General features: G+C 43.0%; 1 protein-coding gene across 1 annotated transcript; it reads left to right on the top strand.

Moving 5' to 3' along the window:
• The first annotated feature begins 13,694 nt into the window (after positions 1 to 13,694).
• Positions 13,695 to 16,394, top strand: LOC123402896 (disease resistance protein RPM1-like). Its single transcript, XM_045096866.1, has one exon. It carries the CDS (start codon positions 13,695 to 13,697, stop codon positions 16,392 to 16,394), a length of 2,700 nt encoding a protein of 899 aa, XP_044952801.1.
• The last annotated feature ends 1,605 nt before the right edge of the window (positions 16,395 to 17,999 follow it).

The raw sequence follows: 17,999 nt of genomic DNA, 5'->3' as shown, positions 1-17,999 counted from the left end.
TGCAACGAAGTAAAAGTGTAAGGCTGAAAATATGGTGTGGAGTAGACCCGGGGGCCATAGTGTTCACTAGAGGCTTTTCTCAAAATAGCAAGTATTATGGTGGGTGAACAAATTACTGTCGACTAATTGACAGAACCGCGCAAAGTCATGATGATATCTAAGGCAATGATCATACATATAGGCATCACATCCGAGACAAGTAGACCGATACTTTCTGCATCTACTACTATTACTCCACACATCGACCGCTATCCAGCATGCATCTAGTGTATTGAGTTCATGACGAACTGAGTAACGCCTTAAGCAAGATGACATGATGTAGAGGGATAATCTCAAACCAATGATGAAAACCCCATCTTTTCACCCTTGATGGAAACAACATGATGTGTGCCTTGCTACCCCTTCTGTCACTAGGGAGGTCACCGCACGGTATGAACCCAAAACCAAGCACTTCTCCCATTGCAAGAATCATAGATCTAGTTGGCCAAACAAAACCCACAACTCGAAGAGAATTACAAGGATATGAAATCATGCATAAGAGAGATCAGAAGAAACTCAAATAAGATTCATAGATAATCTGATCATAAATCCACAATTCATCGGATCTCGACAAACACACCGTAAAAGAAGGTTACATCGGATAGATCTCCATGAAGATCATGGAGAACTTTGTATTGAAGATCCAAGAGAGAGAAGAAGCCATCTAGCTACTAGCTATGGACCCATAGGTCTATGGTGAACTACTCACACATCATCGGAGAGGTCATGGTGTTTATGAAGAAGCCCTCCGTGTCCGGATCCCCCCTCCGGCAGGGCACCAGAACGTGCCCCAGATGGGATCTTGCGGAGACAGAAGCTTGCGGCGGCGGAAAAGTATTTTCGATGATCTCCTGATTTTTTCTGGGATTTTAGGGAATATATAGGTGCAAAACCTAGGGCAGAGGAGGTCCAGGGGGCCCACAAGCCCGTGAGGGCCGGCCTCCCCCCCTGTCCGTGGCTGGAGGGCTTGTGGGGTCCCTGGGGACCCCCTGCCTTGGTTCTCACGTCTCCCGATCTTCTTTTGTTTCGGAAAAAATCTTCTCGGGGATTTTATTCCGTTTGGACTCCGTTTCAAATCTTCCTCTGCAAAGGGTCAAAACACGGAAAAAACAAGAACTGACACTTGGCACTGAGTTAACACGTTAGTACCAAAAAAGATATAAAAGGCATATAAAACATCCAAACTTTGACAGGATAATAGCATGAAATCATCAACAATTATAGATACGTTGGAGACGTATCATGGCGCTAGGCGCAATGATGTGGGGCGTGATGGCCCACAAGTATAAGGGATCAATTGTAGTCCTTTCGATAAGTAAGTGCGTCGAACCCAACGAGGAGCAGAAGGATCTGACAACTGGTTTTCAGCAAGGTAAAATCTGCAGGCACTGAAATTGTCGGTAACAAGTGATTGTGTGGTGAGATGATTTGTAGCGAGCAAAAAGTAACAAAAGTAGCAATGGTGCAGCAAAGTGGCCCAATCCCTTTTGTAGCAAGGGACAAGCCTGGACAAAGTCTTATAGGAGGAAAAACGATCCCGAGGACACACAGGAATTTCTGTCATGCTAGTTTTCATCATGTTCATATGATTCGCGTTCGTTACTTTGATAGTTTGATATGTGGGTGGACCGGTGCTTGGATACTGCCCTTACTTGGACAAGCATCCCACTTATGATTAACCCCTCTCGCAAGCATCCGCAACTACGGAAGAAGAATTAAGACAAAGTCTAACCATAGCATTAAACTAGTGGATCCAAATCAGCCCCTTACGAAGCAACGCATAAACTAGGGTTTAAGCTTCTGTCACCCTAGCAACCCATCATCTACTTACTACTTCCCAATGCCTTCCTCTAGGCCCAAATAATGGTGAAGTGTTATGTAGTCGACGTTCACATAACACCACTAGAGGAAAAACAACATACAACACATCAAAATACCGAACGAATACCAAATTCACATGACTAGTATTAGCATGACTTATCCCATGTCCTCAGGAACAAAAGTAACTACTCACAAAGCATAATCATATTCATGACCAGAGAGGTAATGAGTAGCATCAAGGATCTGAACATAAACTCTTCCACCAAATAATCCAACTAGCATCAACTACAAAGAGTAATCAACACTACTAGCAACCTTACAAGTACCAATCGGAGTCGCGAGACGGAGATTGGTTACAAGTGATGAACTAGGGTTTGGAGATGAGATCGTGCTGATGAAGATGTTGATGGTGACGAGTCCCCTCCGATGAGAGGAGTGTTGGTGATGACGATGGCGACGATTTCCCCCTCCGGGAGGGAAGTTTCCCCGGCACGATCGTCCTGCCGCAGCTCTAGATTGGTTCTACTCAAGCTCCGCCTCGTGGCGGCGGCGAATCCACGAAAAAGCTCCTCCGTGATTTTTTTTTCCTGGACGAAACCCTTCATATAACAGAAGAGGGGGGCCAGTGGGCGAGCAGGCTGCCCACAAGCCCTCATGGCGCGGCCACGGGGTGGCCGTGCCGTGCAGGCTTGTGGCCACCTGCTAGCGCCCCTCTGACGCTTCTTCGGCCCAGTATTTTTTATAAATCCCGAAAAAATCCTCGTTGATTTTTACGGCGTTTGGAGTTGCGCAGAATAGGCCAGAATTCCAGCTGTCGGCATTCTCCCACTTCATGTAAACCTTGCAAAATAAGAGAGAAAAGGCATAAGAATTGTACCGTGAAGTGAAATAACAGCCCAAGAAGCGATAAATATCAAAATGAAAACATGATGCAAAATGGACGTATCAACTCCCCCAAGCATAGACCTCGCTTGTCCTCAAGCGAAAGCCTAGCTCAATAAATATGTCCACATGTTTAGGGAGAGAGGTGTCGACAAAACAAGATACGAACATGCATGCATCATGGTCATGATCGGAACAGCAATACCAACATATAATCTCTCATGCTAAAGTGATAATTCCTTCACAAAGTAAAGCATGGATCAAGAACCTTACCGAGAAGTAACAACCGATAGCCTTTAGTCATTGAAGCAATTGCAATTTATCACAACATCAGAAAGAGTCAAATAAGAGCTTGTAAAGCAAATTCACACACTCAATCATTCTTTCGTTCTCTACAATTGCTACAACTCACGTGGTACTTATGAGATCAAAGTTTCAACTAGACACAGAGAAAGATAGGGGCTTATAGTTTTGCCTCCCAACCATTTACCTCAAGGGTAATGTCAACAATAATAATTCATGAGCACTTACTTCCAAGTTGACATATGAATATAGATCTTTCCCAAGCATATGACGTTAGCCAAGAAAAGGCGAAATAAGGAATTGGTGTAGATCACCATGACTCTTTCAAGGGTAAAAAGTAAAGGTATAAGATAGGCCCTTCGCAGAGGGAAGCAGAGGTTGTCATGCGCTTTTAAGGTTTGGATGCTTGTCCTCTTAGTGCGGAGGAACGTCACTTTATATTGCCTCCTGTGATAAAGAACTTTATTATGCAGTCTGTCGCTTTTATGTCTTCCTCATCACCGGTTCGTACAAAGCTTATTTTCCACACACTAATAGATCATACATATTAGATAGCAATTTTTATTTGTTTGCACCGATGACAACTTACTTGAAGGATCTTATTCAATCCATAGGTAGGTATGGTGGACACTCATGGCAAAACTGGGTTGAAGGTTTATGGATGCACAAGTAGTATCTCTACTTGGTGCGGGAGTTTTGGCTAATATGAGGTGGAAGCAATCGTCACATGCTAAGGGATCTCTAATAATATAACATTGTTCGGAGCCAAGCAAACACAATTCATTATGTTGTCTTCCTTGTCCAACATCTACTTCTAGGCATGCAATAGTTTAGTGAGTGTTCACAATCATAGATGGTGTCAGAGATGATATATTTATATGTGAACCTCTCCTTCTTTATCACTTCCTATTAATTGCAACCATGACCAAGGTCTACGTTTGCCTACCCTCAACAAGTTTCAATCCTCATTCTTTTTATATCTGAAGCCATCACTTCCCATAAGATCATTACATGATCTTTCATGCTTTTGTTCTATTCTCACTCTTTTGATCATGGCAAGAGGCAAAGCCCTTCATCTAAGACACTCTTTATTATATGGCTCACGTGCTCGAATACATCGGGGGTGACACAAAGCAAAACTCAAGACTAAAACAATAAGACTTTTAATCTACTAGAAAAAGAGAAAACTGAAAAGGAAAACTAAAACAAAGGTAAAGGCAAAAGATGTGATGGTGATACGATACCGGGGCAACTCCCGCAAGCTTGGCACAAGCCAAGGGGATTGCCCATACCCATGTTGAGTTGTCTTCCTTTGGTGGTGATGGTGGAGGAGTTGTTGCAACATGGGTTTGATCCTCCGTCTTCCAAGGCATAGGTGCTCCATCATGGAAAGATGAACGAGTCTCCGGAATCCTCAAATCTGCAGCCAACCGTACTGATTTAAATATGTAGTCATACTCACAGGTTTGGTTCTACAGGTCATAGATCTGGGCCTGTCATAGAGCCTGGAGAGGTGCTTCCCAATGTCATTGGCATCATTCCTGTGCTTGTTGGTGAACTCCGTGATCATCATGTGGTTGGCGTTGAGTCCACGCTCCACCATCCATTGGCACTTGAAGACTTGTTGCTCCATTACTTCGAGCCTCGTCTCCATGCTTCTGGTCTTCTTGGGCCCCTCAACATCACGGATGTGCAACATCCCCTCACGCATCTCGATAGATTGAGGGTGTTGCAGCACTCCCGTGAGGTAGGGATTGATGGCCTTCTCGAAGATCTTGTCCTTCGGAGCTTTTGGGGAAGTCATAGCGATCTAGATCTGCAACAGAAACAGGCTCGAAACGAAAAACAGAGGAAATCTGCGTGATGCAGGGGTTAGACCAAATGGGAGTATATATAATGATTTTTTCCAGACCAGAAGGAGTACTCCACACGAAAATGGAGTCCGGGAGGCGCACGAGGTGGCCACAAGCCCTCCCTGCGCGGCCAGGGGGTGGGCTCGTGCCGTGTAGGCTTGTCGCCTCCTCGCGCTTTCCGGACTACTTCCAATTTTTGTATTTTTTTCAAATATTCCAAAACGGAGAAAAATTCCTACTGGAAAAGTTTTGGACTCTGTTTTCTTACCAAATCACATACCTCTTCGTTTTCGGAGTCTCAAACGGGCTGATAAATATCCCTTACGTATTCTTTCGGAGTTATGGTATTGATAATATTGCTTTCAACATTTATGGGAGTACCTGAGATATAATGCTTGATTCTCTGCCCATTTACAACTCTCGGACAATTACCTTCCGTGTTGTTGATCTTGATAGCACCGAAACGATATACTTCCTCAACAACATAGGGACCTTCCCATTTAGAGAGAAGCTTGCCTGCAAAGAATCTTATACGAGAGTTATATAGCAAGACATAATCACCTACATTGAACTCACGCTTTTGTATCCTCTTATCATGCCACCTCTTAACCTTTTCTTTGAACAACTTGGCATTCTCATATGCCTGAGTTCTCCATTCATCAAGCGAGCTAATATCAAATAACCTCTTCTTACCGGCAAGTTTGAAATCAAAGTTGAGCTCTTTGATTGCCCAATAAGCTTTATGCTCTAGCTCAAGAGGTAAATGACATGCTTTACCGTACACCATTTTGTACAGAGACATGCCCATGGGATTCTTATAGGCAGTTCTATAAGCCCACAGTGCATCATCGAGCTTCTTAGACCAATTCTTTCTTGACCTGTTGACAGTCTTTTGCAGAATTAGTTTAATCTCTCTATTGCTTAGCTCTACTTGACCACTGGAGTGAGGATGGTAGGGAGACGCAATTCTATGGTTGACATCGTACTTAGCAAGCGTTTTATGGAAAGCACCATGAATGAAGTGTGAACCACCGTCGTTCATTAGATATCTAGGGAAGATAACTTCTTTCAGCATCCTGATAGAGGTGTTGTGATCAGCACTACTAGTCGGGATAGCTTCTACCCACTTAGTGATGTAATCAACAGCAACTAGGATATGAGTATACCCGTTGGAATTTGGAAAAGGTCCCATATAATCAAAGCCCCAGACATCAAATGGTTCAGTGACAAGTGAATAGTTCATAGGAATTTCCTGACGTTTACCGATATTACCTATTCTTTGACATTCGTCACAAGACAAGACAAACTTACGGGCATCCTTGAAGAGAGTGGGCCAATAGAAACCTGATTGCAATACCTTGTGTGCAGTTCTATCTCCCGCATGGTGTCCTCCGTAGGCCTCGGAGTGACACTTCTGTAGGATCTGTCCCTATTCATGTTCAGGTACACAACGTCTAATAACATCATCTACTCCTTCCTTATAAAGGTGAGGATCATCCCAAAAGTAGTGTCTCAAGTCAAAGAAAATTTTCTTCTTTTGCTGGTACGTAAAACTAGGTGGTATGTATTTGGCAACGATATAGTTTGCATAATCAGCATACAACGGTGCACTACGTGAAGCATTGATGACATTCAATTGCTCAACGGGAAAGCTACCGTCAATAGGTTGTGGGTCATCAAGAACGTTCTCCAACCTAGAAAAGTTATCTGTTACTGGGTTATCAGCACCCTTCCTGTCAACAACGTGCAAATCAAATTCTTGTAGCAAGAGAACCCATCTGATAAGTCTAGGTTTAGCGTCCTTCTTCTCCATGAGGTACTTAATAGCAGCATGATCAGAGTGAATAGTGACTTTGGAATCAACTATGTAAGACCTGAACTTTTCACATGCAAACACGACTGCTAAAAACTCCTTCTCCGTAGTAGCATAGTTTCTCTGGGCACTGTCTAGAATTTTACTAGCGTAGTGAATAACATTCAACTTCTTATCGACTCTTTGCCCTAGAACAGCACCAACAGCATAATCACTAGCATCACACATGATTTCAAAAGGTAAGTTCCAATCAGGTGGTTGAACAATAGGTGCAGTTATCAAAGCCTTCTTAAGTATTTCGAAGGCTTCCTCACAATCATCATCAAAAACAAAAGGAATATCCTTTTGTAAGAGATTGGTAAGAGGCCTGAAATCTTAGAGAAGTCTTTAATGAACCTTCTATAGAAACCAGCATGACCAAGGAAACTTCTTATTCCTTTGATATCTGTAGGGTACGGCATTTTCTCGATTGCATCAACCTTAGCCTTATCGACTTCAGTACCTCTTTCAGAAATTTTATGTCCTAAGATGATGCCTTCATTAACCATAAAGTGGCACTTCTCCCAATTCAAGACAAGATTGGTGTCTTTACATCTCTGTAAGACTCGATCAAGGTTGCTGAGGCAATCATCAAAAGAAGACCCGTAAATGGGAAAAGTCATCCATGAAAACCTCGACAATCTTTTCACAAAAGTCAGAGAATATAGCCATCATACACCTTTGAAAGGTGGCAGGTGCATTACATAAGCCAAAAGGCATACGTCTATAAGCAAAGGTACCGAAAGGGCAGGTGAAAGTGGTTTTCTCCTGATCAGATTGTGCAACTGGTATTTGGGAGAAACCAGAATAACTGTCTAGAAAGCAGAAGTGTGTGTGTTTGGATAGCCTTTCTAGCATTTGGTCGATAAAAGTCAAAGGGTAATGATCTTTCCTAGTGGCTTTATTCAATTTCCTAAAATCGATCACCATCCTATAGCCAGTAATAATCCTCTGTGGGATCAATTCATCCTTATCATTAGGGACAACGGTAATGTCCCCCTTCTTAAGGACGCAGTGCATCGGACTCACCCAATTGCTATGAGCAACAGGATAGATAATACCCGCTTCAAGGAGCTTTAGTATTTCTTTTCTTACTACTTCTTTCATCTTAGGATTCAATCTCCTTTGATGATCAGCAACTGGTTTGAAATCAGGATCGGTTTTAATCTTGTGCTGGCATAGAGTGGGACTAGTGCCCTTAATATCATCAAGAGTATATCCAATAGCAGCACGGTGCTTCCTCAGAGTTTTTAGTAACTTCTTTTCTTCATGCTCTGAGAGGCTAGCACTAATAATGACAGGATATATCTCTTTTTCATCTAGATATGCATACTGAAGAGTATGAGGCAACTGTTTAACCTAGAACACAGGATCACCCTTTGGTGGGGGTGGATCCCCAAGCAGTTCAACAGGCAGATTATTCTTAAGGATAGGATATTGTTCTAAGACAACTCTATCTATCTCATCCCTTTCATCCATATGCATATCATTTTCATGCTCAAGCAAGTATTGCTCTAAGGGATCAGTAGGAGGCACGGCAATAGAAGCTAAGGCAATAGTTTCATCCCTACTAGGCAACTCCTTTTCATGAGGTTGTCTACCAAACTTGGAGAAATTGAACTCATGTGACACACCTTCAAAGCCAACAGTGACAGTTTGCTTCTCACAATCAATATGAGCATTGACGGTATTGATAAAGGGTATGCCAAATATGATGGGACAAAAGCTATCTTGTGCAGTAGCAAGAACAAGGAAATCAGCGAGATACTTCGTTTTACCACACAAGACTTCAACATCCCTAACAATTCCCATAGGGCAGATAGCAATGATCTCCTATATTAACAGAAACCACAGGCGTGCCAACAGCAGGCCTATGTTTGTCTCTAGCATGAGGTTTAGCTACTCTAGCAGCATCTTCACAGAAGTGAATATTATGTCCCTCAACATCGTCGGACAGAAGATCTTTGATAATAGCAATGCTAGGTTCAACTCTAATTTGCTCAGGGGGTGTAGGTGTTCTAATGTAGCCTCTACGTATCACAGTTGAAGCTTTAGAATGATCCTTTATCCTAACAGGGAAAGGTGGTTTCTCAATGTAAGCACTGGGAACCACAGGATCATTATAGGCAATGACTTTCTCTTCAACTGGAGTGGGTTTAACTACATTGACTTCTAAGGGAGGATGATATTTAAACCACTTCTCTTTGGGGAGATCAATATGGGAAGAAAAGGATTCACACAATGAAGCTACTATCTCAGAGTCAAGTCCATACTTAGTGCTAAACTCACAAAAAGTATTTGTCTCAACAAAGGATTTAACGCAATCAAACGTGAAATTCATACCTGGCTCCTTACCTTCTTCAAGCTCCCAATCTTCAGAGTTGCGTTTAATTATCTCCAATAAATTCCATTTGAAGTCTATATCTCTCTTCATAAAAGAATCGGTACAAGAAGTGTCAAGCATGGTGCGATCATCATGAGAAAGTTGAGCATAGAAGTTCTGAACGATAATTTCTCTCGAGAGCTCATGATTGGGGCATGAATATAACATTGATTTAAGCCTCCCCCAAGCTTGAGCGATGCTTTCTCTGTCACGAGGCCAAAAGTTATAAATATAATTCCGATCACGATGTACTAAATGCATAGGATAAAACTTTTGATGAAATTCCAATTTCAACCGATTGTAGTTCCATGATCCAGTATCATCACATAGCCTATACCATGTCAACGCCTTATCCCTCAAAGATAAGGGAAAGACCTTCTTCTTGGCATCATCCTCGGGCAAACCTGCAAGCTTAAATAAACCACAAACTTCATCTACATAGATTAGATGCAAGTCTGGATGTGATGTTCCATCTCCTGTAAAAGGATTAGCCAGCAGTTTCTCAAGCATACCCGAAGGAAATTCAAAGCAAATATTTTCAGTAGGTGCACCAGGTTGAGGAGCAACTCTTTGTGCTTCCGTTCGAGGTGAAGATACCCCGAACAAGCCCCTCAAAGGATTAGTATCCATAGTGACAAGTGACAATAAATTTCAGCACACTATATGAATGTTTCCTTACCAATTTCCACTTACCAAAGGCGCTTCACTCCCCGGCAACGGAGCCAGAAACGAGTCTTGATGACCCACAAGTATAGGGGATCAATCATAGTCCTTTCGATAAGTAAGAGTGTCGAACGCAACGAGGAGCAGAAGGATCTGACAAGTGGTTTTCAGCAAGGTAAAATCTGCAGGCACTGAAATTGTCGGTAACAAGTGATTGTGTGGTGAGATGATTCGTAGCGAGCAACAAGTAACAAAAGTAGCAAAGGTGCAGAAAAGTGGCCCAATCCCTTTTGTAGCAAGGGACAAGCCTGGACAAAGTCTTATAGGAGGAAAAACACTCCCGAGGACACACGGGAATTTCTGTCATGCTAGTTTTCATCATGTTCATATGATTCGCATTCGTTACTTTGATAGTTTGATATGTGGGTGGACCGGCGCTTGGGTACTGCCCTTACTTGGACAAGCATACCACTTATGATTAACCCCTCTCGCAAGCATCCGCAACTATGAAAGAAGAATTAAGACAAAGTCTAACCATAGCATTAAACTAGTGGATCCAAATCAGCCCCTCACGAAGCAACGCATAAACTAGGGTTTAAACTTCTGTTACTCTAGCAACCCATCATCTACTTACTATTTCCCAATGCCTTCCTCTAGGCCCAAATAATGGTGAAGTGTTATGTAGTCGACGTTCACATAACACCACTAGAGGAAAAACAACATACAACACATCAAAATACCGAACGAATACCAAATTCACATGACTAGTATTAGCATGACTTATCCCATGTCCTCAGGAACAAAAGTAACTACTCACAAAGCATAATCATATTCATGACCAGAGAGGTAATGAGTAGCATCAAGGATCTGAACATAAACTCTTCCACCAAATAATCCAACTAGCATCAACTACAAAGAGTAATCAACACTACTAGCAACCTTACAAGTACCAATCGGAGTCGCGAGACGGAGATTGGTTACAAGTGATGAACTAGGGTTTGGAGATGAGATGGTGCTGATGAAGATGTTGATGGTGACGAGTCCCCTCCGATGAGAGGAGTGTTGGTGATGACGATGGCGACAATTTCCCCCTCCGAGAGGGAAGTTTCCCCGGCAGGATCGTCCTGCCAGAGCTCTAGATTGGTTTTGCTCAAGTTCCGCCTCGTGGCGGCGGCGAATCCACGAAAAAGCTCCTCCGTGATTTTTTTCCTGGACGAAACCCTTCATATAGCAGAAGAGGGGGGCCAGTAGGCCAGCAGGCTGCCCACAAGCCTTCATGGCACGGCCAGGGGGGTGGTCGCGCCGTGCAGGCTTGTGGCCACCTGTTGACGCCCCTCTGGCGCTTCTTCGGCCTAGTATTTTTTATAAATCCGGAAAAAAAATCCTCGTTGATTTTTACGACGTTTGGAGTTGCGCAGAATAGGTATCTCAACTTTGCTCCACTTTCAGGCCAGAATTCCAGCTGCCGGCATTCTCCCTCTTCATGTAAACCTTACAAAATAAGAGAGAAAAGGCATAAGAATTATACCGTGAAGTGAAATAACAGCCTAGCTCTTATATATGGGAATAAAAGAAAAAAGGCTATGGGGGGTTTTCCCTACAGTAGCCGGTCAAAAAAAAATAACAGCCCAAGAAGCGATAAATATCAACATGAAAACATGATGCAAAATGAACGTATCAGGGGGCAGCGAGGCTACAGGACCCCGGTGACCGCCGAGGCTGACCGGGCGAGACGACACTATAGCCTCGCTCACCCCTACCTGCTCCATGACGAGCCGGCGCGTTTGCCATCGGGACACAGGACCGGCGGACCCTGTGACGGAGAAGACCCGACATTCGACGGGCCCCGCAGCTAGCCGAAGAGGCGGGCGGCCAGGCCCCATCACCTGTCCTACCCCTACCCCTGTACACTACAGGCTGCACTATAAAGCCTTGCCTTTGCCCCCAAAGAGGGAGAGGCTGGTCAGATTCACACATGATAGAGAAACAAAAAGACACCAAACCCCACCAAGGTAGCAAGAGCATCATCTTCCTCCTCACGAACAGCTCGAGGAGCATCATTGTACTGTGTTTCTCATATAGTCACACAGACATGGCTAGAGGTTTTACCTCACCGGAGGACCCTGAACCTGGGTAGATCGACGTCATGTGTGTTGCGCCTACACCCATTCCGAGACACTGCGGCGTCCATCGGCCCCAAAACACGAACTAAGCCATCCCCTAACATGTGTCCCGGAAACCACGAACTAAGAGTATTAACTCTTACCTCCTTACCTTGCGTGTAAAAAAAGAGTAGGAGGGAACATGTTAAAACTTGGCATTTATTTATACAAAATCAAGCTGTTTTAACATTTATTATAGGGATACGTGTAGTTCTAGATCATCGATTTGACTAGTTAAATATGCGTTATATGTAAGCCATTATATATTATTAGATTCTTAAGCGAATGTTGTTTCTAAATATATATTTTTTATCAATATAATATATATTTATCTAGCTAAATCAGCAACCTAAAATAATGTGCATATCTTATAAACCCAGATGAAGGGAGCATTTGAATTAGATGGATATATACATCATTGAATTCCATGCACAAAAGATCTCCTTGTGGCTGCATAGGCGGCACATGCGTCTGTGCCAAAAAAGTCAAAACCTGATCGTGTGGAATCATGGAAAGAGGATACTCGTTACAGATAATACAGAAACAGTGTATCCATCTCCTCTCCCCCAGTCTCTTCTTCCGCGCTGCTTCAGCGCCCCTCGCTCTCCTTGATCTCCCCTTCCGATCAAGCAGGCATGGAAGCGAGCTGCAGCGCCTGCCTGGTCTCTCCCCCTGATCTTGTTGCCTGACGAACACGGGGTTGGGGCGGCGCCAAAGCCACCCAGACCGGTCGATCTGGTGGGTGGTTTGGGCTCAGCGGCTAGGAGGGGTCATGGAACCAAGTAATCGTCAGGTTAGCAACAGCTACTGCTCTAATCGGACGCTGTGCAGTTAATCAGAGCCGATTACCAGCTGACCTATTTTCTTTCACACTTCATCGTCCTATTTATGTGTTCAGTATAATAAAAGAAAGTTCTGCGTCGCTTCTTTTTTCCCCACCGTGGCACCCTTGCACTTTATTCGTCGGACGATGAATTATCCTCTGCTGCCTGCGTCAAATTTTGTACCCCCAAGTCAGGGATTAGGATTGTTAACTGCCCAACACGATTTTTTTTGTTAGCTGATATCTTTTAGGACTGTTGTTATGTACTCCTTCTGTTTCAAAGTAAGTGTATGTACTCCTTCTAGTATAAAATTTATACTAAGTTAGTAGTACTAAATCTGGGACACTTATTTTGGGACGGAGGGAGTATTTGCGTTGCCCTTTTACTAATTTTCTTCATATAAAGAATTAAAAACTAAGATTTGGGACCAAAAGCGGTCTGCACTTAGCAGTGACCATCGAATAAGTTTCTTCAGCACGCAAGGAAATATATTATTCTTTGAAAAGGTGCATCGACCGATGCGGAAGCTGAGGTTACAACCTCCTTCTAAAATAGATGAAAAAATAATCTGTTCAGTATGCCGATGAATTTTGGGGTAAAATATGTAAGTGAAGCAGTTGGATTCAACCAGAATTTTGAATCGATCACTGCACTTCCCAAATGGCGCTAAATGCAATATGGACAGATGAGTACTAATCTGGGCCATCGGTTGGTCCTGAGATAGTAATAATTATAGTATATTTTGGTTTAATGTTGGTGTGGGTTAATTTGCACATTATTTTTCCTCTCCAACTTATGCTTTTGCCCGCAATTGTTTGTTTCCTTAATTACAAGGGTGCTAAAATTTTCTAATTTCGCAACGCGGTGTTACTAAATCTGCAGGGAACTTTCTTCTAGTTGAGAAGGGGAACAATGGCAGAAGCTGTGATACTAGTTTTACTTCAAAAACTTGCATCTACACTGGGAGGAGCTACACTGAAAGTATTCGGCTCACGACTGGGGAAAGAAGCTATCTTTTTGCTTGAAGTGGAAAACAACATGAAAGAAATTGAGATCGAATTCGATGTAATGCAAGCGTTTATAAATCAAGTAGATCCATACTTGACAAACAATCAAATCTTCCAATGCTGGTTGAAGCATATAAGGAAGGTTGCCTTTGAAGTTGAGGATATTATTGATGAATATGCATTTCTCCTTGGGAAGATGGATGGCACAGAAAGTTTTCTGAGGAAAACATTCCGTCAGTCAAAAAATGTCATGATTTGGTATAATGTTGCTTCTCAGCTTAAACAAGTCAAGAGTCGCCTTCAGAACTTAACAACTATGAAAGAGAGGTATGGTATCAAGATATATGACAATGATGAAACCTCATCAAGCCATAGTATTAGCCGCAAGTTCTACTTTTCCGATTCTTCGTACTTAAATGATCATGATAATGCAATTGTGGGGCAAAAAGATCACTTGAAGAAGTTGTTAGGCTGCCTAAATGATGCAGGTCCGGATCGTGCTATTATCATGATCCAGGGAATGGGTGGATCAGGTAAATCTACACTTGCAAGAAGCATCTATAGGAAGCAAGATGTCACGTTATGTCATGCATGGATCTCAACGTCCCGAAATCGTCAAGTTGAAGATATTCTTACAAACATTATAGATAAGCTTGATATTGGATCAGATGAACATGACAACAGTGATTGTGAAGGAATGGTGAAGACCATCCAAACTTACCTTCAGAATAGAAAGTATCTTATTGTTTTAGATGACTTGTGGGATAGAGAATCATGGTCATGCTTTGATAATGCATTTCCAAAGAATAGCCACGGAAGTATAGTCATCATTACTACAAGAAATGAAGCTGTCGCATCGTTAGCCGAGGAGGAACATACTATTAGGCTTGGAAATCTCTCAGAAGAAGAATCATGGGACCTCTTCAGCAAAAAAGCATTCATGAAGCTGCCAGAGGCAACATGCCCGGATGGTCTCATCAGTTGTGCTAAGAAAATTTTGGAGAAGTGCCAAGGTTTGCCTCTTGCTATTGCAGCTATTGGGAGCCTCCTTTCTTATAGAGGTATGGAGGAGCGGGAGTGGAAATCATTCTATAATCAGCTAAATTGGCAATTAACTTATAATCCAGAGCTCAGCAGGGTATCAAATGTTCTCAGCTCAAGCTTAAACGATCTTCCAACCCATCTAAAGAATTGTTTCCTGTACTGTGGATTATTCCCAGAAGATTGTGAAATTAGACGGAAGTGGATAATCAGAATGTGGATAGCTGAAGGGTTTGTGGAAGATCGAGGTGCAGAGATAACGCTGGAGGAAGTGGCAGAGGAATATCTGAAGGAACTTATTCAGCGCTCGCTGATTCAAGTTGTTGAAAGAAATGAATTTGGAAGGCCAAGAAGGTTTAAAGTGCATAATATAGTGAAAGAAATTACTCGGACATCATCAAAAAAACAGAGGTTTGGTCTTATATGTTATAACCCAGTTCTCACTAGTCTTGGAGATACCGAGCGCCGTGTGTTTGTGCACGCTGGAGGCCAAGACTTTCAACCAGGTGCAGCCTGGCAGCAGCTGCGCTCATTTTTATTATTTGATAAACATGTCTCGGTTCCATGGATTCGTGCTGCTTCATCAAGTTTCAGGTTATTAAGGGTCATGTGCCTCAGATATTCCCTCCTTCAAAATTTCCCAAATGCCATAGTTGGTTTATTCAATTTGTACTACCTTGATTTGTCACGTACGAAAGTGAAGAAGATACCAAAGTCAGTGGCAAGGCTCAAGAACCTGCAGACACTGCATCTCAGGCGTACATTTGTAAGGAAGTTGCCACGTGAAATAAAACTGCTCATAAATCTCCGTCACTTGTCTGTGAGTAGCGACCTATATGGCACATCGATTTTAGGTAATATTTGTGGTCTCAAGTCTCTGCAGACTCTCAGAGATGTAAAAGCCAGCAAAAATCTTGTACAAAATCTCAGCTTCTTGACGCAGCTTAAAACCTTGAGCATTACAAATGTGTTGGCAAGCCAGAACAAAGATCTTTGGAGTTCCGTTGGAAAGTTAACTGTTCTTACTAGGTTGGCTGTTGCAAGTGATGCTGATGATGAGATTCTTTCTATAAAAAACTTCAGAGCACCCCAATATCTGGAGAAGTTCTACTTGGATGGCAAGTTGGCGGATGGTGCGCTTTTCCCTATATCTGGACGTTTTCAGAACCTTAAGCGGTTGTCAATGCGGTTATCTGGTCTAGTGCAAGATCCTGTCAGTGCCTTGTCTGAAATGACAAATCTGATTTACCTTGAGCTTACTTGTGCCTATAATGGGGAGTCATTGGTGTTCTGTTGTGGATCATTCCTGAAGCTCAGACAACTTCGCCTGGAGAAGCTAGAAAACTTGAACTCAGTTGAGATAAATAATGGCAGCATGGTGAACTTGACTGACATAGAATTTCATGACCTGGGAAAATTGGAATATGTGCCAGAAGGTCTTACATATCTAACGAAGCTTCAGCACTTGGTTGCAGATAAAATGCCAGAATTGTTCACAAGAAAGTTGGAGGAAGAACATCGGAATGGGTTTCTTCAGCACATTGGTAGCATCGAATGTGTGTGATACTGTGTGCTTTGGTCAAAGTTATATTGCTCATCTGAGACTGCTGCTATTTGATTTGAAGAGGAAGTGGCTGTTTCTTTTCTTCATGAATAAAATGCATTTTCTTCCAACTATGTGTTTCATTTTCTTTTAAGCATCATATGGGTTGTACTAATAAAGAAAGAAGGCACTATACTTCTCATTGATGTTTGTTTTGTTGAACGGACTGGTAAACTTTCTATCCGTTGCAAGTTTGTAACATAAACATTTTTCTCCTGTGTTATTGTAATTTTTACTGGACTACTTTGATTTATGGCTCTGAGTTGTAATTAGAGAAATGACATATCTTCATTGACGTTGCTGTTCTCGAACGGGTAGTTTGCTAAGTGATGATCATCTCATGGTAACACTGGAACTCAACTACTTGCATAGGTTGCCCTGCACTGTTTGATCCTCTATTTTTCTTGAAAAATATGTTTGAAACTCTATTGCAAAGTCCTTGGTTATCGGGAAGAAGGGAAAGTAACTTATTCGACCATAGGTTTGTGTATGGTGATTTTCTATGAAGTACTCCCTCTGTAAACTAAAATAGTTATCTAAATGTTTTTATATTAATTTACGGAAGGAGTATGTGTTATCGGGTTTTGATAGGTTGGACTGTCGGATCGTCTTACAAACACAGAGGTCTACCCCATAATAGAGTTTATGTTTTTTTTTTTGAATGTCGGCAGGAGAGCTGTCAAATTCATTGATCAGAAGAAAGTATTACAAGAACGGACTGCTTAGTTTATTGCGGAAAACCGGGCAAAAACCATAGCAACTTCTAACTAGACTAGATCTAGAGCACCACAAGACATACAAGGCGTCGGAAGGCGAAACCCCACAACACACCCGGTCGGGCACTCGAGTGCCTTCGCTGCTACGAGAGTGCACATCGACAACCGCCGTATTTTACCGGGCTGCCACGAGCATATCCGCAGACCTCGAGGACATCGGAGAGGAACGATAGGTCCGAAAGAGCAAAAACCTATGCCCCACCAATCTCCCGAGCCAAGCCGACATAGCTCGCCCAATGCTAATTGCATGTGAAGGATGCTCATGTTGCCCTCCTCGTCGACCAAAGCAGCCTGCTCCAAACGAAAGCACCACCAAAGACTCCACGCACTTCCAAACGTTTCCTGCTCCAAAAACCACCGCATCACCACCAACCAAGTGCTCCATCACCAGATTTTGCTCCAAAGCAATGCTTCCAACGAAGTAATGACACCACGGGCCCCACCATTGCATACGGTTTTCACCGGGAGACAAGAACATGGAGCGAGGAGAGCTGTCGGACCCCCTTGATGGCACCTCCAACAAGGAAAAATCATACCCAAGGGCATCATTCGCGATCCGCTCAGACCGAAGTTGAGCATGACTTTCGTCGAGGAGCGGAACACCTATGTCGGGGACAACGTCTCCGACACACCACCACCAAACCAGAGCAACAAACGCCACCTGCTGCACCTCATAGAACTCACCGGAGCACCACCGCTGGCGCCATGCCATAGCAACCCGGAGGCCGTGATAAGACCACGCCACCGCGGACCGCAAGCCCGATGTGGAGCCACCTCACACCCGCTGGAA

Source organism: Hordeum vulgare, chromosome 1H (genome assembly GCF_904849725.1).
Source record: "Hordeum vulgare subsp. vulgare chromosome 1H, MorexV3_pseudomolecules_assembly, whole genome shotgun sequence".
Classification (NCBI taxonomy): Eukaryota; Viridiplantae; Streptophyta; class Magnoliopsida; order Poales; family Poaceae; genus Hordeum; species Hordeum vulgare.
The sequence above is the reverse complement of the archived record's forward strand: the minus strand, read 5'-3'. Positions and strand labels throughout refer to the sequence as shown.

Bases quoted from the DNA above. Each gene is read 5' to 3' on its own strand.
- LOC123402896 (XM_045096866.1), top strand. From the start codon at position 13,695: ATGGCAGAAGCTGTGATACTAGTTTTACTTCAAAAACTTGCATCTACA.